This window comes from Setaria viridis, chromosome 3 (genome assembly GCF_005286985.2).
Source record: "Setaria viridis chromosome 3, Setaria_viridis_v4.0, whole genome shotgun sequence".
NCBI lineage: Eukaryota > Viridiplantae > Streptophyta > Magnoliopsida > Poales > Poaceae > Setaria > Setaria viridis.
This window is the reverse complement of record NC_048265.2, coordinates 9,716,908-9,743,599: the sequence shown is the minus strand read 5'-3', so window position 1 is coordinate 9,743,599 and position 26,692 is coordinate 9,716,908. Positions and strand designations below refer to the sequence as shown.

Below are 26,692 nucleotides of genomic sequence, written 5' to 3'. Positions count from 1 at the left end.
TATCTGTACGGGGCTATAAATAGCCATCTTTGTAAATCTGTAACCATGAACCAATCAATACAACAACCTACTTTTTTCCTTGTACTTACTTTCAAGCGACTTCGCTACTGTTTTTTCTCTTTTACACGAGTTCGTGCGGGTTGGCGGGGCTGCATCATCTTGATCTCCGGCCGATTCTGTAAGTTCCGTTTATCGAGTAATATCTAAGCTTTAACTCCGGGCGTATCGCTGTTGTTTCGTTTAGATTTATTCACTAGTTGTCGATATTTACTAGATTCATAGGTTTTACCTGTTTTTCTAGTCTTTATCACCAATTATCCAGCTAGGAATCGGTAGTTTCGGCTCTTTCCATATTTTGCTATCGAATTCATCTATTGCCGATTAGATCTGTTCCTGGTATTGTTATCATAGCTTTGTACCGATTACTTTAGCAGTTTCCTGTCTACAAGGCTACAGAGATCGGGCTGTCTTATAGCCGATTTCATTGTTATAGTAAATCGGCCGATTCGCTGATAAATTCTCTCGAAATCGGAACATAGCCGATCGAGATTTCTGAACCTGATACGTATTCTTCCTTGCCAATCAACAGGTCAGATTGGCTGGCACGCCGCGTGAACCGCACCAGGGCATTCACCCGAACAGGAGCTAAGCAGATTCTCCCGGGTCGTGTGTCGGTCGTTGGGATTCGGTTGACCGATTTCTAGCGCCAACACACTTTTGGCACGCCCAGTGGGACCAATATAACCGCCGTCATGTCGAAAGCTGCTGAAGTCTCCGAAGATAACGTCATCGAAGTGACGGAAGCAGATCTGAAGGACGACCAGAAGGAAGATCTGGACAAGTATATGGCACAGTTTCGGAAAACTTGCCTGAAATCTTTCATTCGCTCCAGAAGCGGGGAGACCATCAAGAAGACTCCGTTCCCTGCTCCCCGCCAGATCACGATTTCTGAAGATTCGGATAAAATGTCCGATATGATTCAACAATCTATTCATCATGCCTTCATTGACCAGTCCCCGGTGCTTTCAAACATGGTGCACAACGCTGTTGTCAACTCCTTCGCCGGAGGCATACCCCAAGGATACAGGGGGCCGACGTATTTTCAGCCGATTCCACCAAATCAGGCTTATTCGCATTCGGCTTCACAGCCGATTCAATTTCCTGTCGGGAGTTCAGGCGCTTCTGCATCATCAACTCCTTTGGGATATGGTTCCATCCAGCTTTCTTCTGCACCATTCCCTCCAGTCAGCCCATCACCCTGGGGGGCACCTTCAGCCACGGCCGGTCTGAATCAATCGGCCAGTCAAGGAAACCCTCCGTTCCAGGCGTCCTCCCAGGCGGCCATTCGGCCGATCATACCACCATACCAGCCTGTCGCTCCGGAGGTCAACAAGACGACAGAGCTCATGCTATATGATGAAACGAGTGGTTCATTCAAACAGCCGACCTTTACTACACCGCCGGCTTACACTCAGATACCACCTTTTCATCAGTCTCCTTTTATTCAGCCTCCGATTTATCAGCACGTGCCGATACCTCAGCCAACAGTTCACCAGCAACAACCAGATTGGTCGGCGCGAATTGCGGAGGTGATGCAAGAACAATTCGGCTTAAAGCCGAAAATGCAAACTTATACTTACAGAACACCATACCCGTCTACATATGACCTGTTGCCGTTCCCCCATCGGTATAAAGTTCTTGATTTCACTAAATTTTCGGGGATGGATGATACTTCGACCGTGGAACATGTGAATAGATTCATCATCCAATGCGGAGAAGCAGCTACGCAAGATGCCCTACGGGTACGGTTGTTCTCGTCATCTCTGTCTGGTTCGGCCTTCCAATGGTTCACGACTTTGCCGCCAAACTCAATTATCACATGGGCCGATTTAGAAAGACAGTTCCACAAGTACTTCTATGCCAGGGTGCATGAGATGAAGCTGTCCGATTTGACTAGCCTCCGGCAAAGGAGTGATGAGCCGATACCCTCGTATATACAGAGGTTTCAGGAAATCAGAAACAAGTGCTACTCTCTGGCTCTAACCGATGCGCAGTTGGCCGATATAGCTTTCCAAGGCCTTCTGCCCCACATCAAAGAAAGGTATGCTTCACAGGAGTTCGAGAGTCTGAGCCAGATTGTTCACCGATTGTCCGGACAGGAGGTGCGTTCTTTCGATCTGCGGAGGAATTTCCAAAAGAAAGTGGCATTCCTGGAAGAGTTAGAAGATGAAGAAGATGTCGAAGTCGGACTTGCGGAGTGGATCAAGGGGAAGAAGCCGATATCATGCCCATTCGGCAAAAAGGAGCCGGAAGCATTCGGTTTTGACACAACTAAGGCCGATAAAATCTTCGATCTTCTCCTCCAAGAAGGCCAGATTAAACTCTCACCATACCATACAATACCTTCTGCCGAACAATTAAAAAAGATGAAGTATTGCAAGTGGCACAATGCCACGTCACACGATACCAACGAGTGCAAAATCTTCAGGCAACAGATACAGTCGGCCATTGAGCAAGGCAGACTTAAATTTGAAGTGCCGGCAAAATCGGCCAAGCCAATGAAGATCGACCAACACCCCTTTCCTACCAATATGGTTGATACGGGGAAGAATTCACTCCAAACAAAAGTGCTGACGTCTGACTCGGCCAAAAAGAGTGGCGCCGTTGATCCCAGAAATCAAGCTACGCCTGAAGATGTCAAGGGGAAGCGGCGGATGGAGAACGATGATGGTGAGTCAGAAGGGCCACGCATTACTTCCCAGTTCCTGCTCCAGAAGTACCAACGTCAGCATGAACACTCAAGGTCCCGAGAAGAAGCGATGCGTCGGCACGAGGAGCACTGGAGATGCCCGTTCTTCATTCATTGTTGGGAAAATAACCTCAGGCTACCTTCGGCCGATACTTGCCCGGAGTGCAACGGTCCGTATCGTGGCAATCGGCCGTTCAACAGGTCTCGCTCCAGAGACGGAAGGCCAGAACCGATCAGCAAGGATTGGCGCAACCAAGATGACCAGCGCCCTCCCGTGCGTGATCGGCTGGGGGGCAGAAGTGACCGATATGATCGGTCGGAAGATAAACGCCATGATAGGCAGGGGGGCAGGACCGATCGGCGTCACCAGTCAGATAGCAAGGCCAGCGTTCACAGCCGGCTCGAAGAAATGGCCGATGCTCGGGTGACGGATGAAAACCCGTTAGGACGCGAACCAGAGTGGGAGCACGCCAGGTCAGGGGGAAGACCAATAAACCCCAGGTAGTGTCCCGATGGATTGACCAAGTCTCAAAAACGAAGAATCCAACGTCTCCGCCAATGGGAACAGCAAGAAGAAGAAAGCGTGACGGACAAGAAGGAAGGAAGGCCTCGGGTGTGGCGCCCCAAAAGAAACGATAAAGGAGACGACGAGTCGGCGGGTGATGAATCGGCAGCCGAGATCGGCATGGTTTTCATTTTGCCGATGGAATTCATGACTCCCGCCGATCAACAGGACGTATCGGCAATAGAAGAACAGACGGCGCAGTTGGCTTTGGAGCCAATGATGGCCACGTTCGAAAAGCCCGAAGATGACGAACGACAACATATGAAGGCATTGTTCCTTAAAGGGCATGTTGACGGTCGCCCCCTCACTAGATTGATGGTCGACGGAGGAGCTGCTGTCAACATCATGCCATACGCCGTGCTCCGGAAACTGGGGAAAAGCGACGACGACCTGACCAAGACGGACATGATGCTCAAGGACTTCGAAGGCAAGGTGTCAAACGCTCGCGGTGCTCTCTGCGTCGACCTCACCATCGGTAGTACGACCCTTCCCACCACATTCTTCATTATTAATGGCAAGGGATCCTACAATATGCTACTTGGCCGAGACTGGATACACGCAAACTGTTGCATCCCGTCAACTATGCATCAGTGCCTCGTACAATGGGTCGGCGATAACATCGAGGTGGTCAAAGCCGACTCCGCGTACAGCATTGCAGCGGCCGACACGCAGCAGTGGAGCTGCGAAACCGTCAGGTGCATATCAGGTAGGGTGTGGGAGACCGATTTCCTGAAGGTCACCGATTTTGGCCTACAGCCGATCCGAGCAGTCGGCTCCGAAGACTCAGAATAGATGGATCAGTTCACCCGAGAAGATGGGAAGCTAGGGCACGGGTTCACGTCGGCCGATTCATTAGAGATGATAGACTTAGGTGATGGAACCAAACCAAGGCCGACTTTTATTAGTGCAAATTTAGATCCAGAATATAAGTGTAAATTGACAAATTTATTAAGAGAATTCAAGGATTGTTTTGCTTGGGAGTATCACGAGATGCCCGGTTTAGACCGATCTATTGTTGAACATCGGCTACCCATAAAGCCAGGGTATCGGCCGTACCAACAACCCGCACGGCGTTGCAATCCTAAAATTTTACCAGACATAAAAGCTGAAATAACTCGGCTAATCGAAGCAAAATTTATTCGGCAATGTCGTTATGCCGAGTGGATTTCTAATATCGTGCCAGTATACAAGAAAAATGGGAAGTTACGCGTTTGCGTTGATTTCAGGAATCTTAATCAGGCCACACCGATGGATGGTTACCCCATGCCTACGGCCGATGTACTGATCGACACCGCCGCGGGACATAAAATCATTAGCTTCATGGACGGAAACGCCGGATACAATCAAATACTTATGGCCAAAGAAGACATACCCAAAACGGCCTTCAGATGTCCAGGCCATCTTGGTTTGTTCGAGTGGGTGGTGATGACTTTCGGCTTGAAGAATGCTGGCGCTACATATCAGAGAGCTATGAACTACATTTTTCACAAACTCATTGGCCTCCTGGTAGAAATCTACATCGATGATGTTGTGGTCAAGTCCAAAAGTCACGAGGAACATCTGGCCGATTTACGAAAAGTGCTAGAGTGTACCAAAAAGCACGGTCTTAAGATGAATCCCAACAAATGTGCTTTCGGCGTATCCGCCGGACAGTTCTTAGGATTCATGGTGCACGAACGAGGCATAGAAGTCAATCGGAAGACCATAGCGGCCATCAACAAAGTCATGGCCCCACAGAACAAAACCGAACTGCAGTCTCTAATCGGCAAGGTGAACTTCATCAGAAGATTTATATCTAATCTATCTGGACGGATTCAAGCGTTCATGCCACTTCTGAAGTTGAAGCCAGACCAGGAATTTATATGGGGAGAAGAACAGCGCAAGGCGTTAGAAGATATCAAGCGATACTTGGTCTCACCGCCAGTCTTGGTTCCCCCTCAAACTGGTAAGCCGTTTAAACTGTATTTATCAGCCGATGAAAAAGCTATTGGGTCGGCTCTAGTCCAAGAGTTTGAAGGCAAAGAGCGGGTAATTTATTACGTCAGTAGAAGACTCCTGGATGCTGAAACAAGATATCCTCCGGTAGAGCGTTTGTGCTTGTGTCTTTACTTCTCATGCACCAAACTCAGGCACTATCTACTGTCGGCAGAATGTGTAGTCGTATGCAAAGATGACGTAGTAAAATACATGCTATCACTGCCGATATTGAAAGGACGAATCGGTAAATGGATCTTAGCTTTATCAGAATTTGACCTACGGTATGAATCGGCAAAAGCCGTCAAGGGTCAAGTCATGGCCGATTTCGTCGCCCATCACTGTGGACCGGAGATCGCCCTCGTGGAACTGGCGCCTTGGCAATTATTTTTCGACGGGTCGTCATGCGGGGTCGGATCAGGAATCGGCATCATTCTCATATCGCCTCGGGGGGCAAGCTATGATTTTTCTCTGCCGATAGAAACCGCCGCTACTAACAATCAAGCAGAGTACAGAGCTGTATTAAAAGGCTTACAACTATTGAGAGAAGTCAAGGCCGATTCTGTTGAGATCTTCGGAGATTCTATGCTTATTGTGGATCAACTGACCGGAAGGGCTGAGTGCAAAGATGACGTATTAAGAATTTATTACGAAGATTGCTTACAGCTTTTAAAAGAATTCAGATCGGCAGTAATCGAGCATGTTCCAAGGGACCGCAACGAAGAAGCAAACAAACTCGCCCAGCACGCATCTGGGTATCGGCCGATTCTAGGCGCTATGGTTTTAGAACTCGCAGCCGACGACTGGCGTAAAGAAATTGCCGATTACCTGAAGGATCCGTCTAAAAAGGTGGAGCGACGAGTACGCTTTCATGCCACCAAATACATACTACTCGAAGATGATCTGTTCTACCGAACAATTGATGGAGTCCTTCTTAAATGTCTTGGGACAGAAGAGGCCAAGACTCTAATGGGAGAAATCCATGAAGGGGTATGTGGAGCACATCAATCGGCACATAAGATGAAGTGGATGATCAGGAACAACGGGTACTATTGGCCTACAATCCTTGAAGACTGTTTCAAATATTATAAGGGTTGTCAGGAGTGTCAAAAGTTTGGAAATGTCTAACGTACACCCGCATCGGCCATGAATCCCATCATCAAGCCATGGCCGTTCAGGGGGTGGGGGATAGACCTTATCGGCCAAATTTACCCACCGTCAAGCAAGGGGCACAAATTTATTCTGGTGGCTACTGATTACTTCACCAAATGGGTGGAGGCAATCCCGTTGAGAGCCGTGACATCGGCTATCATGGCCGACTTCGTAAGGGACCACATCGTCTACCGATTCGGCATCCCTCAGACTATAACAACCGATCAAGGAACAATGTTCACATCGGGGGAATTTGAGGAATTTACGACCGATATGGGAATCAAATTGTTAAATTCTTCTCCGTATTACGCCCAAGCCAATGGTCAAGTAGAATCCTCCAACAAAGGAATAATCAAATTGATCAAAAGGAAAATTGAAGAACAACCGAAGAAGTGGCACCTATGTTTGACTGAGGCCTTGTGGGCATACAGGATGGCTTGTCATGGGGCTACCAAGTTGTCTCCCTACCAGTTGGTGTACGGTCACGATGCGGTACTACCATGGGAGTCAAGGGCAGGATCGAGGCGTATTTCGCTCCAGGACCAGTTATCGGCCGATGATTACTCATCACTTATGAAAAGGGAACTTGACGATTTGGCTAGCCAACGATTGAGGGCCCTGATAAGCATTGAAGAAAATAAAAGGAGAGTAGCCAGGTGGTACGATAAGAAGGTCAAAGTCAAACAGTTCTTCCCCGGAGACTTGGTATGGAAGTTAGTGTTGCCGATCGGGTCGAAAGATCCTAAATTCGGAAAATGGTCCCCTACCTGGGAAGGGCCGTATAAAATCGGCAGATGCGCTCCAGGAAATGCTTATATTTTGGAAACAATAGAAGGAGAAGAATTTACTAGAGCTCTAAATGGAAGGTACTTAAAAAGATACTACCCTAGTATATGGGTCGGAGCGTGAGAAATTGACCGTGACACAATCACACATAGCCGATACAAATCGGTTCAAACACATAGTCAACCGGATCGGCCGATTACATTCATTCGGTACAGGCGACGGGTTACATGGCCGACAAAACATTTAGTCGCCCTTAGAACAAAAAATACAAAAACAAACTAGTTGTTCTCCTTCTTGGACGCCTTCCCTTTCTGCTCCGACTCGTTCACGACACAGAGGCGTGAGGTCTCTGCCGCCGCGAGGATGACTGGCCGAGGAAGTAGACGGTTCCTGTCGGTGGGAGGTCGCTGGCCGCCGTTCCTCTCCATGAAGTCCAAAATCGTGCAGGCTGCCGAGGTGACGTCATCTTCAGGTTCGCCACGGCGATGGCCCCTGACGGTTGGAGATCGGTGATTACTTTCACTCACCACGGAATCCAAAACCACACGAGCTTCCGCAGTAATGTGGTCTCGGAGTTCCTCTCGGTGAGCCAGGATCAGCGCTTTGTCCTCCAATGACAATGGGTCCTCGGAGTGGATGCACTCGATGGCGCACACGAGCTCAGGGCTAAGACGTTGAGGCTGAAACAAAGAAGGGATAAGAAAGAACATTCTTTTCCTAAGATCTAAGGGAAGGTAAAAGTCAGGACTTCACCTGGTTTACGGAAGAAGAGGACAACGAAGCCATGACAGAGCAGTCGTGCCGATGAGAAGAAGAAGAGAAGTAAAATGAAAGCCAAGTTAGTGCTATCGGGAGTAGGCGCCGAGGTCGATATTTATGGGAAAAAATGCATGGAAATCTGGTAAGGCCACGTCCCATCGGTAACAAGAAGGCAGTAAATGAAAAGGGCGTCGCGAGGGACGGTCAAAGAAGATAGTAAATGTTCGTACAAAACGGTCAGTGTTTTACAGATTACCCAGAAGGGTATCGATAGCCGTGATGGCCCGACGCTGGATCTGATCGGCAGAGTCAAGAACCAGTTGGTCTTCCTCCGCCGATCCAGGGACCTCCGATGCGCTGCGATGAAGTCTCAAGGCCTCATGAGCAAGTCGCTGCCTCTCCCATGTCAAATCGGCAATAACGGAGGGCAGCTCTTGGAGTTTACTCTCTTCGGCACTAATTGCTTTAGTCACTTGCTCCATCTCCTTGGCAAGCTCCGCCCTTCGACGTTTGAGGCGGTCTATCTCACCGATGATCGCCAGACGGGAATCTTCTAGAACATGGATACGCCGATGCGCCTCTTGAGCTTGACGCTTGAAAGCGTCTTCATCTTCACGAGTCTTGGCCAGTTTTGCGCGATCGGCCATATGACGAAGGGCCCTGAAGACTGGGATCCTCATGGACTCGATGAAGGCCGCCGGCGCCAGGGCCTCCTCCGCCTCCTCTGGCACTCGTCCGCTGACGTCATTGAAGAGCTGCCGAATCGGCGAAGCATCTTCTACTAGTCGGCCAATGTCCCCCTGAAGGAGGGATCGGATACTGGAAAGTTTAGCTCGGACGTCATCAGGAACGGAGCTCAGGGCGACTTGGCGGGAAGCGACTTCTTCGTCATCGGAAAGGGCAACCGCAAAGGAAAAGAGGCTGTTGTCGGGGGTGTCTTGCTCCTGGAAGAAGAAAAATAAAGAAAAAGGATAAATCGGCGGGGAATGAGAGCAAATCGGCTGGGTGAGAGCCGAGACAGAAACTTACCATTTTAAAGCGAATTTCCTCGTGCTGCACTTGTGAAACCGTCATGCCTTGCTCAGGAGCCTGCGCCATGGGTTCATCAGATGAAGAGGACTCCACGATAATCGGCGCGGTGCTTGGACCAGCTCCCTGAGAAGAGATCGGTGGTCGAGGAGCGTTCGGTGTGCCGATGGCCTGTGTCAGAGGATTGGATAAGTACATTACGCAAATACCCGAAGGAAATCGGTAAGATAAATACTATACCTCAATGGATGGGGGCAGGGGCGCATCGGTGTCTGGTTGAGCTGTTGACGATTGTGGTATTTCTATAGAGGTGCTCTGTGAGGCACAAAGTTAAGAAGGGTTAATATCGGAATAACAATCGGAGATAGTAAAACTCAGGCTTACCTGTATGGCTTCCAACAACAACGATGCGGCGGCTGCCCCGGCTTGTGTGATGGCTTGAGTATCGGCACTTTGAATGACCTGGGAAGGTGGTGCGACCGAGGTTTCTGCCGATACAAGCACAGGAGGATCCGCCGATTCCGTACGAGCCCGGACTCGGCGACTGGTCTTTTTAGTGGTCCTCTTATGAACTTGCTTTGATCGGCCGGCAACCACGGCAACAGACGGAGCGTCATAGCCGATAAGAGGATAAGTGGTATATGGATGACTCTCTATTAGCCGTCCGCTGCGGCTGTGTGTTGGAGGGGTCCGATTCTCGGCCTAAAGAAATAACAAAATCATTAGTACTCAATCATGTTAAGAGGAATGAGAAGGAGTAGAAATCGGCTATGTGAAGTACCTCGGCGTTTGGGTCAATGTTGGCTAGGTCCAGAAGGTTGCAGTATGCCGATGCTGAGTTGCAGAAGAGGAATTGCTTCCAATCGGCCCACCAGAGTTTGAACGGCTGGACAGCAAATGGAGCTACTAACCAGTCGTTCAAGTTAATTGTGCTGGAGTCCGGAATTCAGTCTCGCAACCGACCGTAATCCAGACCAGATGTGAGCTCATCTCTAAACTTGATTCGACCAGCAAAGTACACTTGAATCGGCAGTTGACCCATGCCGAATTGTCGTGCTGCAGTAGAAGGGTTGTAGAATTCGTATGTAGGGGCATCCTTCCCTGAGAAGAAGTTGGCCGGTAATAGTCCTGGCTTGATCAACCCTTCATAGAGATCTCCATCGAATCGGCCGGAGGCCGAATCAAAGCAAGTGGGGAGCTCAAAGATCGGGTCGTCTCGCTGATACGGGAACCAAGTGGTTGCGTCTTCATTAAATCCATTGTAGAAGCAGCGAAAATACTCGGCTACCTTTGTAGCAGAATACGCGCAACCTGGAAAAGCTGACGCCGCTTCGCCGAAGGACATGCATCGGCGACGTTCGGTGGGGTCCTCTGCGGATTCGATATTGGGGAACGTCATGAGATCCACCGGCTGCTGGGTGATTCTGCCATGTAAAGATTTAACCACAGATTGACAAACCACCAAGGCCCGCCTTGATTGCCGATCGGCTCTCCCTTGGATAGTCTTGTGCCGATTTGATGAAGCATGTGATACACCGCTCCTAGTAGATGTTTTCCGAGGGGGATATGGTCTCCTCTGGACAGTGCTTCAGCTAAGGCTTGGGTATTGGTTGTCGGGCCGGCGGCTCTTCCGCAAAAGAAGTGCTTTTCTAGCCACATCATCAGGAAAGCCGTATGCTCCCTGTTCTCAACGGTCCCGGTCTTCTTATTACTTCTGATGAAGCCCTTCCAACCGCCGATTCCCCTTGTGTCCAGCCGATGTGACGTTGTGGTCAAAAGACGGAAGGGTGTGTCCGGGGAGGATATGTCAAGGCCGGTCAACAGGACCACATCAGCCAGTGTGGGGGTCATAGGACCATGCCCAAATAAGAATGCATTAAGTGCATCAGACCAAAAATAAGAAGCCATCATCACTAACGGCTCATTTTTCTCCATTTGAGATAAGGAAAGGTTGATGCACTGGCCGATTTTGAGCTCGTCCCATGAAACGCTCCTTGATGCGGCCACCCGTTGGTACCAGTCCCTCCAACCTGGGGTTTCATTCGGCCAGGATCTAAAAGTACCCACCCAGTGATCTAAGTTCATATCAGACCGTTTGAAGGGTATCCGGTCGGTTTCCAAATTTATGAGATCTATTGGATCTGGGTTTCCCATGGGACCGAGACAAACAAGGCCGGGACTTCCCGTGAGGTGAATGGTAATTCTATGCCTAACTGCCTAAAAAAAAAGAAAGGGAGTGTGGAAAAGTAAGAAACAGATCTAAGGTTAATACATTGCTGATAGAGGAAGGATTCGGTATTTACCTCTGGGATGAAGTTCCGAGTGATCGGCGTGGTCGCCGATGCGGATGCGGATGACGGGGCCGCGATGGGGATCGCCATTGGGATCTCCGATGAAGCTCCTTCATCTGTGGAAGGAGTGACGGTTGTCGCCACCACCACCGGAGGTGCTACCTCTGGGGCGTCGCGTGCGGGAGAGCTGCCGGAAGGAGCCGCCATTCGAAGAGAGGAAGGAAGAAGTAACAGGAGGTGGAGCTAGAAAGCTTCGGCGGCAAGGGAAAAGTGCTGAAAGAGGAAGAATGCGCGCGCGCTGGGAAAAGAGACGTGAGCTTGAAGATGAGTTGCGGGTGAGGTGCTATTTAAAGGATGCCTGAAGGGGGGTAAAAATGGAATTTTCACCGCGCCGGCGCTTCGAGTTTTTCGGGAGTAGTGGCTGTCGTGGGCGCCCGTTTCGAAAACTTACAATGATCAGCTGGAAGACCGCGAAACGGAAGGATATTTTCACTGCGGCCGTTTCGGAGGGGAGGTTATAAAGAATTTCGAAGTAAAAGACTTTGTTTTACTCCGAAACTGGGGGGCATGTGTTGACGCCAGATTTCGTCACTAGTAGAATCGGCGCCAAGAAGATTGGGAATCGGAGAAGCACAGTTGAGAATCGGTCAAATGGTGCTATAATGCGGGATCGGCCGGTGACTTTTGTCTCGCTTTAGGTCGAATGCACCAGAGTCCCAATCGGTAATCTGTTGCCGATAAGGAATCGGCCGATTAGGAGGGTGGACTAATTGGGCCTGTATGGGCTTGGAAAGGGATAGAAGGATAAGGTGGAAGTCAGCCCACAAAGCGTGGAGTAACTAACCTAGCACGAATTGTGCTTGTAGATATTCATTTTCTGTTTGAATTAGAGATAGAATTCTAGTCGGTTAAAAAGTTATCTGTACGGGGCTATAAATAGCCATCTTTGTAAATCTGTAATCATGAACCAATCAATACAACAACCTACTTTTTTCCTTGTACTTACTTTCAAGCGACTTCGCTACTGTTTTTTTTCTTTTACACGAGTTCGTGCGGGTTGGCGGGGCTGCATCATCTTGATCTCCGGCCGATTCTGTAAGTTCCGTTTATCGAGTAATATCTAAGCTTTAACTCCGGGCGTATCGCTGTTGTTTCGTTTAGATTTATTCACTAGTTATCGATATTTACTCGATTCATAGGTTTTACCTGTTTTTCTAGTCTTTATCACCAATTATCCAGCTAGGAATCGGTAGTTTCGGCTCTTTCCATATTTTGCTATCGAATTCATCTATTGCCGATTAGATCTGTTCCTGGTATTGTTATCATAGCTTTGTACCGATTACTTTAGCAGTTTCCTGTCTACAAGGCTATAGAGATCGGGCTGTCTTATAGCCGATTTCATTGTTATAGTAAATCGGCCGATTCGCTGATAAATTCTCTCGAAATCGGAACATAGCCGATCGAGATTTCTGAACCTGATACGTATTCTTCCTTGCCAATCAACAGGTCAGATTGGCTGGCACGCCGCGTGAACCGCACCAGGGCATTCACCCGAACAGGAGCTAAGCAGATTCTCCCGGATCGTGTGTCGGTCGTTGGGATTCGGTTGACCGATTTCTACGCCAACAATAGTTTTGGGGAAGAATTTTTTGACGTACTCTTGAAGTTGCTCTTATACTAATGTATGGAGGGCCCCTCAAATGCATGCATGCAGTGTGTTTAGAAACTAACGCCACCATTTTAGGAACCCTTGCCGCATGGTTCTATTTCTTTATTTTCGAATTGAGTTTTTTTTCTATTTTCTATATATAACCAATGATCCATATTTGATTCATGTCTTACCTCCTTAGAGGTAAAGCGTTTTACTCATCGACTTTTTGGGCTAGTTTAAACTGTTAGAGCATCATAAAATCCAACAGTTTATTTTTTTTGATTAATCTAGAAATTTCTAGACCCTCTCAGTTGGTGGCTTCTTTTAACACTATTATATTAAGATAATAAATTTTAACGGTCGGATGTTTTTATACTAATACTTTTCAAATACTTAATATAGAGTAGCATTGTACGTTATAGCTCTATAGATATGGTCTCCCAACAGTCTTGCGTCAGACTTTTAGAGCTTGAACGCCAATCAGTAACTCGCCAAATTGTCAAATACCCACCCGTAAGCACGTACCAAAAGGTAATGCCGTCGTACTGAAACAACACGGTAGTAGTACAGTTCTTACAGGAACAAGGGACGCAAAATTGTGTGAGTAATTGCCAAGAAAAACTTGGGGCGTAAAAGAGAAGCAGTCCTAGTGTAATTAGCTGGTGCTTGCGTGCATCTCAGGCGATGGACACCTTGGCGCCGACCTCCTCGAGCTGCTTCTTGGCGTCCTCGGCCTCGTCCTTGCTCACGGCCTCCTTGAGCTTCTTGGGCAGGCCCTCGATGAGGTCCTTGGCCTCCTTGAGCGCGAGGTTCGTGAGCGCGCGCACCACCTTGATGGTCGCGATGCGCGCGCTGCTGGGCACCTCCTCGATCACCACGTCGAACTCCGTCTTCTCCACGGGCGCCGCGGCCTCCTCGCCGCCCGCCGCGCCGGCGCCTGGCGCGGGGACCACGGCCGCAGGGGCGAACGCGGCTGCGGTGACGCCCAGACGCTCCTGCAGGTGGTCCACGAGGCCCCGCGCCTCCTCGAGGGTGAGCCCCGCGATGGCGTCCCCGAGCTCGAGCACCTTCGGGGAGGCCGTCGAGGTGCAGGCGACGGCGAAGCGGCCGCCGCGTCCGCGGGCGGGGAAGGCAACCGCCTTGGGGAGCGAGGAGGAGGAGGCGGTGGAGACGGTGAGGGGGGGAAAGGAGGCGGAGGAGAGGGCGGTGGAAGCCATGGCGCGTGGGTTCTTTGGTGCGCCCTGCTCGGGTTTGGCAGGAGGAGAAAGAGGCGGGGATAAAGATAAGAAGGGATGATGCGGAGCGATGAGCTTTTCGACGACGCGTGGTTGTCCACGCCGCTTGCACGTTTTCGTCTGTTGGATCTGCAATGGACGGCCGAGAAGGGCGGTCACCGGAGCAGTTAAGTCGTTGACTTTGACATTTCTACCGCTTCCCGTGCGGCTTACGGCTGACGTGGCATCACTTTAGCTCTGCACCATCCCATTGCGTTGCACGGACAAGATGACCTCTGCTACTATCATGCAACGGTTAAGGCATATGCCTCTCTCCACAGCTCAAGATTCATGCTAAAAGAATTCACCTGCGGGCTGCCGCCACAAAGGACTTTGCATTTGCACTGCTAAACGCCTAAACTGCAACCAAAATATATTCTCTGGGCAAACACTGACACAAAGCGGCGAGATCCTTTACCTTTACCACGGCCAAAAGGGACACGCTTGCAAAGATCCAAACCTCCCCGCCCACACTAACCGCAGCCTTTAAGCTCACTCCAAGCATATTAACCCAAGCACCGCAAGAAACAAGTACACTCCAAATCCCAAGCGAAGCCGAGACAGGAGAGGAATCCGAAAGAACAAAGCGAGCGACGACCATGTCCTCGACGACGGCGCCTCTCTTCCCCGCCGGCACGCGCCCGTTGCAGGGGCAGCGGGAAGCGTCGGCCGCCGCCGGCGGCGGCGGCGGGTCGTACACGCCGGTGTTCGTGGTGCTGGGCGTGATCGCGGCGCTGCTGGTGATCTCCTGCCTCGTGGGGCAAATCTGCACCAAGAGGCACCTGCGGCCCCGTCCGCGCAGGGACCGCGTCGCCTACTATAACGATGACGACATGGAGGGTGGCGGGTTCGCCGCGCACGGGCCTCATCATCATCACGGCGGCCACGGCATTGCCAAGATGGAGGCGCCGGCGTCGGCGGCGTCTGTGGAAACGCGGGCAGCCGCGGGTGACGGCGGCGCGGCAGCTGTCGCGGTGCAACAGGCCGCGACGTGATGCTGATCAGGTTGTCATGTAACCAAGCGATACATGATGCGGTAACGCCTTTTATTACGTACGCCCTAGTTGTAATTATTGCTTGTTCTTAAGCTGTTTGCTACTAGTAGTTCCCGGCTTCTCGCCCTGTGGCCTGTGCATAGTCTCCTTAGCTTGTGTGAATCGTAAGAACCTATGGGCAAGTGTAAAGATGGAATTGTTGTTGTGACAATGCCTGGCCTGCGAATACGAAACGAGTTAGATGCATGCAGGATCATCTACTCCGAAAAAATGTTCCTGATTTTTTAATATATACACTGGAAAATTAATTCCAGTCTCTACGTCATAACGAAATGGGACAGAGTAAACTTGGATGGCACTAAAAAAATAGGTCTAGAAATTGCAGTGAAAGAAACAACATTTCCTATTTCATCTGGCATAGCTAAAGTATTATCACTTGTTAAGATCACCTGCCCACACAGGAGTGTTCTAATCTGGTGCCAATTTTAACTTTAGATCCGGAGAGCATTTGGTTGTTTATGCCGTGTAAAATTGATTCTGAACTTGCCGTGGAGAAGTGGACCTCTGGTTAAATTGATTCTGAACTCCACGTATGGCCGTATGGGAGAAACATTTTCCCTATGAGCTGCATAAGAATATGTCCATTTTTTTTCCATGCGAAGCTTAAGATGGAAAAGGTACAACAGACCCCAACGACCATTCTTGAGTCTTGATTTTTGTCAGCAAACCGCAACAAACCCCAACGTTAACGGCAATATTTAGGCGTTTGTCAGCAAAAGATCACCAATGGGTCCGGCGTGCATCAGGCTACGGCCCTATATGCAGTTGGTTTCATGGAAAATATCACAGTTACAGAGACAAGGGGCACAGCGTCTTGAGCGGCATGTTTGTAGTTGTAGAACCTACTATCCACCTTGTTGTTGTTGGTCATCCAGAGTTCCAGACTGACCCACTGAAAGAAATATTCTCGCCATGTAGTTCTTTTTTATGGCTCTGGCCATGTAGTTTCACTGACAGATAAGGTAGAAGAACACACATGAACACATGACAGATTTGGCGGGCATCAGCTGAATTTCGGGCGATTGGGAGTGCGAGTCCGCGGCGGAAAAATGGCTCTGGTGGCCGTGAGGATTGGGCGTGCGGGAATATTGGGTGCTCGTTTCGGAGCACGTATTTTTCTATCCGGTTCCAAAATTAGTTTTGGCAATGAATTTTGGTACTCTTGGAGATGCTCCAAGAGCACTGGCTAGACATGGAATGTCGATTGTTTCAGTATTTGCGTTCGCTTTTATCCGGCCAGCGCGCGCCGGACACAGCAATGGCAAACAAACAACATTAGTGCAGGAGCCGCCGGGCCGGAGCAAAGCCGCGAGAGCACGACGAGAGAGGAGAGTTCGATGCGAATACCTGCTCCCGGGAGCCGCCGCATCTCTTGCAGTTTCTTGGTCCATCGCGGTTGCTGCCGCCCGTGAGAGAACGGCACCAAACGATCGAGGCGCGTCAGTAGTATACGTTCCAAATCCAAACGCTTCATGCATCCAGCTCCGCCAAAAGTGGAGACACCATTTGAACGAGCAACAGGGATTGCAGATATAACCTACCTGCACCTGTCTTGCGGAGGAGGGAGAGAGAGATCCACCTTCAGCCATCGCCCACATCTTCATTCCTAACGTTGGGATCGACGCAGATTTTTCGCAGCAAAGCTGTTATATCTTTGTGCCTTCGTATTTGAGCGGCGAGCAGCGTATCTGTCGCGGACTCTCGATGCAAAGTTAGGTCGAGGACAGCTTAGGTGGCATCTCTTTGCTGTAAATAAATTTGCATTTTCCAATCTTGATTTGCAGATATATATTAACTAATATATACTGTATGTAGATAGCTAGCAGTTTTGGTACCCTGGTTGCCAGAAGTCGGATCCAGATCCAGGCGTTCATGTGCATTGCTGCTTAAATATGCATGGAACTCCACTGGTATACTATACATGCAACTACAAAATTCACATTGCTGAAACGAAAGCCGCTAAATGCTTAGCTTCCGCTGCAATCCACATAGCTATTTGGCCTTTAATCTTCTCGCTGCTCTGTTTGCTCTTTATGTTTGAATAACTTACACGATTAAATTGGTCGCGTAATTTTTTTTTCACCTTTTCAATTGATTGCGTAGCTGCATCCAGCTGGCGGACTGAGAACACGTGGTCGGTATGGACTGGTGTCTGGTGCTGTATCTACTGCTGCTGATGTAGACTACAGTAGTAGATATCGGCTCACGTCAATTGGATCACGGCGGGCGCATAGCATCGTTCGTGCAATGTGTCGTGCGGCCTTTTCTTTTTTATCCATCAGAGAGGTTTGGGTGAACATTGGCCATCCGCCATTGGGTGCCTTTGGCAGACTGCTTAGCTAGGATTCACCAGCTAGGCTGGCCTTCTGCTAATCAAGCACATTTTCTGTGGAGAACATCCGCTGGTGGTCGCTAATCAAGCACATTTTCTGTCAAGTCCAGCTTCATGTTCCTACTTATTTCTTCTTCAGAACTAAGACAGTCGAGCTGAGCACTAGATACATCTGATGGCAGTTCTTCTCGCTGGCTAGATGCTAGCCAAAATCCAAGCTAGCGTGGCCAGTGTGCAAGCTGCAGGAACAGGAAGAACAGTACCCATGCACGCACGTACCTGACAGCTCGTAGCAGACAGAGAACATTGCCATGAGATTCCGACACGTTCTCCACATGCACTGACGCATCTTTCTCCTCCGCTTCTCCCCCCACATCCATTTTTCTTTGTTTTTTTTTCTAGTCAGCCGTCTTGCCTGTCACTATGCCTCGGTAAATAATGACACGCTGCTACTGCATGGTCATCGGTTACACTTGTCGTCTTCTGATCAACGTACTCGTCACCCCTAAAGCAAAGTCTTGTCTTAAACCTGCCGCTCAAGATGCAGCAGAGTAGCAGTAGCTAGCAGCCACTAGCCAGAGCCAGACTTCAGTGGTTCAGCCACGGCCACTCTCACAGTCTCTGAAGTCGTCTGAAGTCTGAACTCGCTCTTGCTCCCAAGCCAGAAGCCAAGCCACACACCGATCTCTCACGGGCGTCCTCCATGCACAGCATGTGAGAGGTTACAGCTTACACTGCGAGCAGAGCAAAACCACCCCTGCAACGAATCAGACATGAGATCGCGACGCGCTGGCTGCTACAGTTTCCATTTGTACTGCCGAGCTAGCCGCGCCCCGCACAGTAGACGGATTAAAATGCCGGCCTGCTTTTACCACCCCGAAATGGCGCCCTGCACGGCCTTTAACTCACGGGGCGCCCCCCTGCGTCTCCCCCCACACCCCAAAAAACGTGAGAGCGAAAGCACCAGAGCTTGCAGTTTTCGAGCACTGTAGCTACCTGTCCTCCCCCCGGCCGCAGCCATCACCGTTCCGTGTATGCGCCATCCTGTAGAGTAGAGTGATCCAGCTCATGCTACCTCAACTCACAGTCACCGTCCGGCCGGCGACGAGAGGGGAGTAAATTCGGTCGGTCTCGCGTCTTTGGTTGGTTTTGCTTGTTCTGTTGCGGCGAAATGTGACGTACGAGTCTCCTGCTTGTCACTCTGGCTTGGCGTTCATCAGGCTACTGTTTCGTGTTTGTGGCGTGCGAGGCTAGTCTGAGATCTTTACTGGGAGTCGGTAAAAGTCCATAAAGTTTTACCGGCCGGCCCGGTCTGCAGCTGCGCGGCGGCCTGCGGGGCGCAGTGCACGCGCCGCGCGCGGGCGCGGCGGCTCGTAATCAGAAACCCACCTACAAAACGCTCGCCGTGTCGTGTCGCGATCATTCGCCGGGGGCGGGCGGGCTACGGCTAACCACCGGTCTCCGGTTCGCTTCCCGAGCTCGCTGCGTGTGCCCCTGAGCGCCCTTTTTGCTGCTGTTGCTGTACGATGAGCAGGAGGAAGGAGCAGCAGCGCGAGGCGGCGGCGGCGGTGGCGGTGCCCCCGAGGCGCGGGCGCTGGTTCGACGAGGAGCCGCCGACCACGACGGCGGCGGCGGCCGGGTGCGCGGGGTGGAGGTGCCGGTCGTGCGCGGCGGTGGCGATCGCGGACTGCGTCGCGCTGGGCTGCTGCCCGTGCGCGGTCGTCAGCCTGCTGGCGCTGGCGCTCGTCAAGGTGCCGCTCGTCGTGGGCCGCCGCTGCGTCGGCCGGCTCAGGAGGCGGCGGCGCTTCATCCTGCACAAGAAGCGCGTGCGCGACGTCGCGGCCTCCGCGGCGGCGGAGGCGACGATCACGACCGCGGCGTGCGACCGCGACAAGGGCGCCAAGGTGGAGACGCCTCCGCCCGACGCGGACAGGACGACGGCGGACGCCCCCAGCGCGACGAGCACGCCAGCGCCGGCGCCGGGCCAAGCCGAAGCGGAGCTGGCGTGGCTGGACGAGATGTACCGGGTGGGGCACTGGGGTTTCGGCCGCGTGTCCTCCTCGGGGAAGACGCCGTGAGGGCGCCTGCGCGAGTGCCGGCGGCCGCGCGCGGCGGTGGGAGGGGAGACAGGTCCTCGTCGGACGTACTGCGCGTCAAACGTGCGGCGCTGCTGCATGATTGGTGAGCCGAGGGCACGTGGCTGCTCTGGTTTGAAATTTTTTCTTTCTTTTAGGATCGGGGTAGATTCAGGTCGCGCCTTGTCTGGTGCACGGCACGTTTGGCGCTTAGTTTGGGCCCGGCCCTTTGGGTATGGTAGTTCTTTCGTTGAGGAGGTGCACACGGCCTGCCTGTTGGGGGGATTGGATGGATGGGCCTTTTGCTTGCACGGATCACGATGTGAGTGCCGCTTGTTCCGTGCGGAAGAAAACAAAAAGGATTCTGTGTATGATGACTCGGTTCTTTTGCCGGTGGCATGTTCAGATGAGAGGGGCTTTGTCTACCTACTTACCTTTCGCTTTCATTTTTACTTACCATATCGGTAATTTCCTAGTAAAATACAAGTACGTCGGGGGAACATGATGATTTTGTTACTAATTGCACTGTAGTGCAAGTGCAGAGAACAGCCTTTTGGGCCCACATACGACGAGATATGAGCATCGGCCCAAGGCATGAGACACACCACGATTTGGGCCCATTAGCATAAAGATGAGGATAGGCCATCTAGTAGGATTCTAGGTCAACCAAATAGCTTGTTCCTCTTCTTCCACTCATGTGTAAGATCTTACGGAACAAGCAAACCTGGCCTATGGTCTTAGTAAAATGTTACTAATCCCCAGCCGCACACGTGCAAAGAGGGCGCCATGCCACCGTGCAACGTTAGCAAAGCATACTTTACTGAAAACGAAGCATATTACCCGGGCAACATGGCGTCAAGGACACGCCATAAGCCATACAACTCAAAACATCATAACTCATAAGCACGCATCAGTGCATCGCAGCTGTAGTGATATTTACCATCACTGTTAGGAAGAGAACACGCACAGACTGACAGGCACGCGCACACGAATTGACAAAGCAAAATTACATTTAACAAAAGCAATCCAGTTCTGCTACTAGTGACTCCACCTCCTGCTTCTCCAACAAACTCAGCAGTAAGCACAAGCAGGCCCCGTCGATCCCGGCGATAGGTAAACGATGCCCGCAACCTCAAGTGTGCAAAAAGCCTACGAGGAACAGTGCAGAAGCGATAAGAGGAGCACATGGGTCGGATCCTTTCCAATCCATTCCGACTGCACTCCACTGGGATCCTTGCTGCCGTCCAGCTTGCATTCCATTCCTAACTTCCAAAGCTTTGCATTCTATTCCCTTCCATTCCATCGCCAGCCTTCGCCTCCTCCTCCAGTCCTCCCAACGCCCGCCACGTGTCACCGGCGCCCGCCCGGCCCGCTCACCGACCGGCCACTCCATCCTACGCCGCTCACTGACAGGCGGGCCGGAGTTCAGAATGGCCCCCCACCTGCCGGTAGGAAACGCGGCCTGCGTGGTGCGACGCGCAAGCCGCCCCTGGCCCGCCGCGCTCGCATCTGCCCCTTCCGCCCGTCCTTTATTTTCCGCGCTCCGGCCAGCTCGTGCCAGACGGACTCCACACCCCGACCAAGTGGCTTGCCATGCCCGACAGTGACCACCGCCGAGGCGTGGCCGCCGTTGCGCGCGGCCTTCTGGAACACCCGGTTGCAGCAACGGCGACCACCACCAGTACTTCCTCCTCCCACGACGAGGAGCACGAGGTGGAGGGCTTCACCTTCGCTGCCGTCGCGCGTCTGCCTGCCGGTGGCGCGTTCCCCGACGGCCGCGTCGGCCCCGTGTACCCCGTCTTCGGCCGCCCGCGGTCGCCGCCGCTGCGGGAGGCGGAGGATCCGGGCACGGCCACCGCGCTGGTGCCGCTGGGGCAGCTCCTCCTGGAGGAGCGGGGCGCGCCGTCATCAGGGCAGTCCGAGGACGACGACGGCGGGCTCGACGGGGTGCCGGCGGAGACGTACTGCCTGTGGTCTCCCGGGGCCTCTCCAGCGCCGGGATCTCAGTCGCCGTCGTCGCCGGCGCGCTGCCGGAAGAGCGGCTCCACGGGTTCGGTCCTCCGGTGGCGGCAGCGGGTCGTCAGGCGGAGCCACAGCGACGGCAAGGAGAAGTTCGTGTTCATGGACGCGAGCTCCGAGTCCGAGCGCAACGCCGGCCGGAAGTCGACGTTCCTACCGTGCAAGCAGGATCTTGTCGGGTTCTTTGCCAACGCCGGCGCGTTTCGGCGGAGCTACCTCCCGTTCTGACGCAATGTCATGTTGTTTTACAGCTGTGACTATAACGTGCGTATTGATTAGTGCTTAGCTTAAGTTAATTTTACTACTCTGTCTCAAGATATAATGTGTGTCTAGATGCACAGCAAAATCTATAAAACGATCTATAATTTGAAACGGATGGAGTAATTATTAGAACTACATGAGTGTACCTGAGGTTTGTATTAGAATTGTTGTCAATCGTATCTGGTTAGCTGGATACAAACCGATTCTTCAGGAAAGCACTGAGCAAAAGACAAATATTTGAAGTTTTCAACACATCCTCTCTGCAAATTAATGACAGAAATATGTCTGAAAACCTACGAAAATATCTCTCTAGTACTATGCTTCAGACTTCAGAAGTTCAGAGTAATAAACAGCACTAGGCCGAAAACAAATCCGAAGCATAGTACTAAAGAGCAAAGTGTTCCAACCAAAAGAAACTTCAATTCCATGGACTTTGCTATCTTTCATTCATGCCCCGTCTAGGCCTTTCAACGGTTCCTCGTTATCACTTGGAGTTGGAGTTGGAGTTGCTACTCTTCACTGGGAGTTTACCCCTCTCCTCTCTCTCTCTCTCTCTCTCTCTCTCTCTGTTTTTTTTGCGGCTGCCAAGTTCTTGGTCATTTGCTTCTTTGTTTGCATCTTTCATCCTCCTCTGCTTACCCTTTGCCAGCAGCGATCTTTTCCTCATCTTGTGATTTACCCCCTGTGGTGTTTGCTAGCTGCTTCCGCAGGAGCAATGCCATCCCCATCAGTGCCAGGAATATTCCCACTAGCCGATTTTCCCTAGGGTCCGTTCGGTTAGTTACGATTGGACCTAGGAACCAATCCAGCTTAATCCAGCTTATCAAGGTTATACAAATTAGTGAAGCATTCCAAGCAGGAATCGTTCCAGGAACTCATTCCCGGGTAACCGAACGATCCCTTAACAAACCTGTGCCCAGCAGCAACAGAATCACACAATTGGCGGTTCATAAGGCTTAAAGTGAACATGCGGATCTCGGTGCTCGATCTGGATGATTTAAGTAATCCGTGGGATCGGCACCATGCTTAGCAACTCACGGATCAGGTCAACCTCCTAGGCAGGGCACGACAAAAGCTGCAGCGGATGCAGCAGAAAGTCCCTCTCCTGCGCGTATGACCGAGCGTGCACACTCCTGGATCATGCTGCTCGGAAATCAGAATAATAGTTCTGTTTTTTTTAAGAGAAGCCAACAGATTCATTGTCAGTCTATGCATTTTCTAGAGAAGAAGAATAATAGTTGTTCTGGTGAGCAAGATCATATTCGTGCATGCTTTCATTTTGATCTTCCACGGAGGCACGAGTGCCTCCTTTATCCATCACACATCAACGTGCACTCTTTTGTGATACCCACCATGGCAGCCGTACCTACAAATTGGAGGCCTTGGAACGAAATCCATAAAGCGGATTTAAAATCTGAAAAAAATCTAAAAATACGACAGAATCAAAGAAATATTTTCACTTAAGTATAAAACTTATATAAATGCTATTTCTTATAATACTTAGGAACGTATCAAATATTAATAAAAAAATAATAAAGATAGTACTCAAGCAACTAAGTAACCTCATGTTCTACCCAAACCAGCGAAATCAATCAGCTAGCGTCACAAAGACCTCAAGGGCATTCCTGCGTGTGTATTGGGCTTTCAAGTTGCTGGGTTTTCAGAAGCTCACAGGTAAGGTTAGCCTCCTTTGCGATGCACACAAAAGGCAACAGTGGAAGCAACAGAAAATTTGCACCCCTGCAGTACATCTGATTCGTGCACGCTCCTATAGGCTTCTGCAAGCTGGTTAAAGCTGGTCACTTTAAAGCCCATTAGGCCCAACTAGCATAGAAGCTTAAATCGACATTTTAACAAAATAAGTTCAACATTTTTTAAAAACTAAACCAACATAAAAAAATAGTAGATTCAACATTTTCAAAAATCTAAATCAACATTTCTGCAAGAAGTACAGCATTCAATACTTTTTATTGTCTATTTCAACATCTCGGTAGAATGGATTCAACAATTTTGAAAACAAAGATCAACATTTCAGGGGAAAAAAAATCATCTTCTCCAGCATCGTTAGGGGTGGCGGCGCACGCAGAGCCTGTGGCAGAGCCCCATGTGCGGGGACGACGGCGGGCAGGAAGCGGCGGCTGGGCTCCACGCGCGAGGGCCGGCGGCGGAGAGGCATGCGAGGTCGGTAGCGGCCAGACCGGCGGCGCGCGTGGGGAAGCCGGGGCAGGCAGCGATGAGGTCGAGAGCTTGCGGCCGGGGAGGGCAGCGCCAGGGCCGGCGACGAGCGTGGGGGAGGCCCTAGGGCCGGCGGTGGCTGGATTGCTGTGTTAGGGTTGCAGGAGATTGATTAGCATCCGACGGTTCAAATTGTGTATAGGGATCTCAAACACCGGAAGCCACTAAGGTATGGGCTTCCGCCAGATAGGTAACTCGCCTGTTCGCTTCAGCTTATTCAGCCGGTTTATGAGTCACCAAACAGTATTTTTCTCTCACAACAAATCAGCCGTTTCAGCTTTTCAGGATTGGTGAAAAGCACCACCCACGTCTTACGTGGCTTCGTGAAGAGTTTCGACGGCAGCAACCGCCCACGAGCCCAAGGAGTTTGAGGCAACAGAGTGGGCTTGGCTGTAAGCCTCGGGCTGGATTGTACGGATGCCTGCGATTTGGAGGCCCAACAGTAGTAGTAATGAGTTTTTTTTTTAAAGTAGTAGTCAGGAAATGGACCTTATATTTCTTGTACATGCAAAGTAGAAAAATAATTAGGAAACGGATGTCATGATCCTCTCAGACAAAGGAGAGAGGAGACAAATGCATGCTGCGAGCATCAAAACTTGTTATTCCGTGAGAACTAATAATTGAAAAATCCGGTAAAAAAGTAACCCCGAAATTTTTGAATGGCAGCAGTGTGCAAAAATATACTTAGCTTTTCTCTACCCTCCACGAAGAGAAACAAAGGTGAAAATGCATAGGCGCGCGTTCTGCAGGTGGGCTGCGGCGCGGCCATTTGCCGCCCACGCGCTATCTATCATCACCACCACCATCCCACTGCCACTACAACCTCGGCCACGTCGACATCTCACTTGAAAACCTGATCCAACCCCGACGATGTCGATGGTGCCGATCCGATCGTGCACTCGTACCTGGCCTTCGGCCAACCAAAGCGCGTCACCACGCACGTCCATCCAAAGATGCCCGATGCTGCGATCAGCGATCAGGATTATTCCATCATCAGCTAGCAAAAGGTTTCAGTGGCTTGACGCATGCGCCATCGCCGCGTATAAAAGCAAAGCCCATGGTGCAGTGGAGTTACCCAGCCAGGCAGCCATGGGACGCCGCAGTTGCCGGAGTCCGGGCACGGAGACCGAACGCGAGCAGCAGTAGCAGGAGCGCGAGAGACCATGGACGGTGATGACTTCACCTTCGCCGCCGTCCCGCCGCCTCTTCTGGCAGCAGGCGGCGGCGGCGGCGGTCGCATGGGCCCACTGTACCCAGTCTTCGGCCGGCCGAGGTCCCCGCCTCGGCCTGCGCCGGAGCCGGTGACAGCCACCGCGCGGGTGCCGTTAGGGCGGCTTCTGCTGGTGGACAGGGAACCGACGCCGGCGGAGGACGGCGACCTCGACTCGGTGCCGGCGGAGATGTACTGCCCGTGGTCCCCCGGGTGGGCGGCGGCGGCGGCGTCCCCGGCGCGGTGCAAGAAGAGCGGCTCCACGGGGTCGGTCCTCCGGTGGCGGCCGCGGCTCGTCGGGCGGAGCCAGAGCGACGGCAAGGAGAAGTTCGTGTTCTTGAGCACCAGCGCCTCCGGCCGTAAGGGGAGGACCGGCGGCGGCGACGGTGGCGTCGCTGCCGCTCTCGGCGGCCACGCCTGGAGCCACTACGCGAAGGGCGGCGGCAATGGCGGCGCGCGCCGGAGGTCGTTCCTGCCGTACAAGCAGGACCTCGTCGGGCTGTTCGCCAACACCGCCGTGTTCCGCCGGAGCTACCACCCGTTCTGACGTAGCGTACGTGCGCGTGCTCCCGGTGTGGTTCTATCCTACCTGCATATACGTAACAAATACGTACAGCTACTAAGTTGGTCAGTTCGGTGTGATATACTTTGCTCTCTGATTGATTGGTAACTCTTGCTGGTTTGTTTGTTGGTAATCATCGGTTTATGATCACGTACGGTGTAACAGAGCTTGTAGCAGGCCACAGGTGCAGTGTGTTAGTTTGTGCACACTCCATTTCATTTAGCATTCGAGATTAGATTTTTTTGATTTTCTTTTTTCCTTTTCTTTTGCTGTCTTGCTTGTAGAACAGAGGTATTTTGGATTATGCAGCGTGATCTATTAATCTATTATGACTTGATGAGACTGTTCACGCTACAGAAAAAGCAGATGTGAGAATTTCTAGTTCGTTTTTTTATTCTACTTTGCTGGCGATGTTCTACCCAAGTACCCATGACCTGTGCTTTTGTGTAAGCTGCCACCTACCTGATCATTGTCCTAATGTTGCCTGGAGCCTGGTGCATGGCATCAGGTAGCAGATCTGAACCACAGAACCAGAGCCAGCTGGGAATGCTGCGTCTTCCTTCAAATGGAAGTACGTACACCTTTCTCCCGAGGACGCTTCAGATTCAGTTGGTGTCGAGCATACAAAGGCAAGGAAAAAAAAAAGTGGTGGCGTCGTTTTCCATCGCCTGCACTGCACCAACCCTCGTTCATTTCCCGAACTTTACTCTTAG

The 26,692-nt window shown here is 51.3% G+C and overlaps 4 protein-coding genes across 4 annotated transcripts; 3 read left to right on the top strand and 1 right to left on the bottom strand.

The window, feature by feature from the left end:
• Window positions 1-13,478: 13,478 nt before the first annotated feature.
• Window positions 13,479-14,242, bottom strand: LOC117847443 (large ribosomal subunit protein bL12c). Its single transcript, XM_034728659.2, has one exon. It carries the CDS (start codon window positions 14,171-14,173, stop codon window positions 13,634-13,636), a length of 540 nt encoding a protein of 179 aa, XP_034584550.1. The 5' UTR covers window positions 14,174-14,242; the 3' UTR covers window positions 13,479-13,633.
• Window positions 14,243-18,517: 4,275 nt separating this feature from the next.
• Window positions 18,518-20,102, top strand: LOC117849016 (uncharacterized). The gene has a single exon (XM_034730629.2). It carries the CDS (start codon window positions 19,144-19,146, stop codon window positions 19,693-19,695), a length of 552 nt encoding a protein of 183 aa, XP_034586520.1. The 5' UTR covers window positions 18,518-19,143; the 3' UTR covers window positions 19,696-20,102.
• A 1,132-nt stretch (window positions 20,103-21,234) lies between these two features.
• Window positions 21,235-22,224, top strand: LOC117847858 (uncharacterized). The gene has a single exon (XM_034729152.2). The coding sequence runs from the start codon at window positions 21,286-21,288 to the stop codon at window positions 21,937-21,939; it is 654 nt and encodes a 217-aa protein (XP_034585043.1). The 5' UTR covers window positions 21,235-21,285; the 3' UTR covers window positions 21,940-22,224.
• A 3,043-nt stretch (window positions 22,225-25,267) lies between these two features.
• LOC117847661 (uncharacterized) lies at window positions 25,268-26,322 on the top strand. The gene has a single exon (XM_034728905.2). It carries the CDS (start codon window positions 25,371-25,373, stop codon window positions 25,962-25,964), a length of 594 nt encoding a protein of 197 aa, XP_034584796.1. The 5' UTR covers window positions 25,268-25,370; the 3' UTR covers window positions 25,965-26,322.
• The last annotated feature ends 370 nt before the right edge of the window (window positions 26,323-26,692 follow it).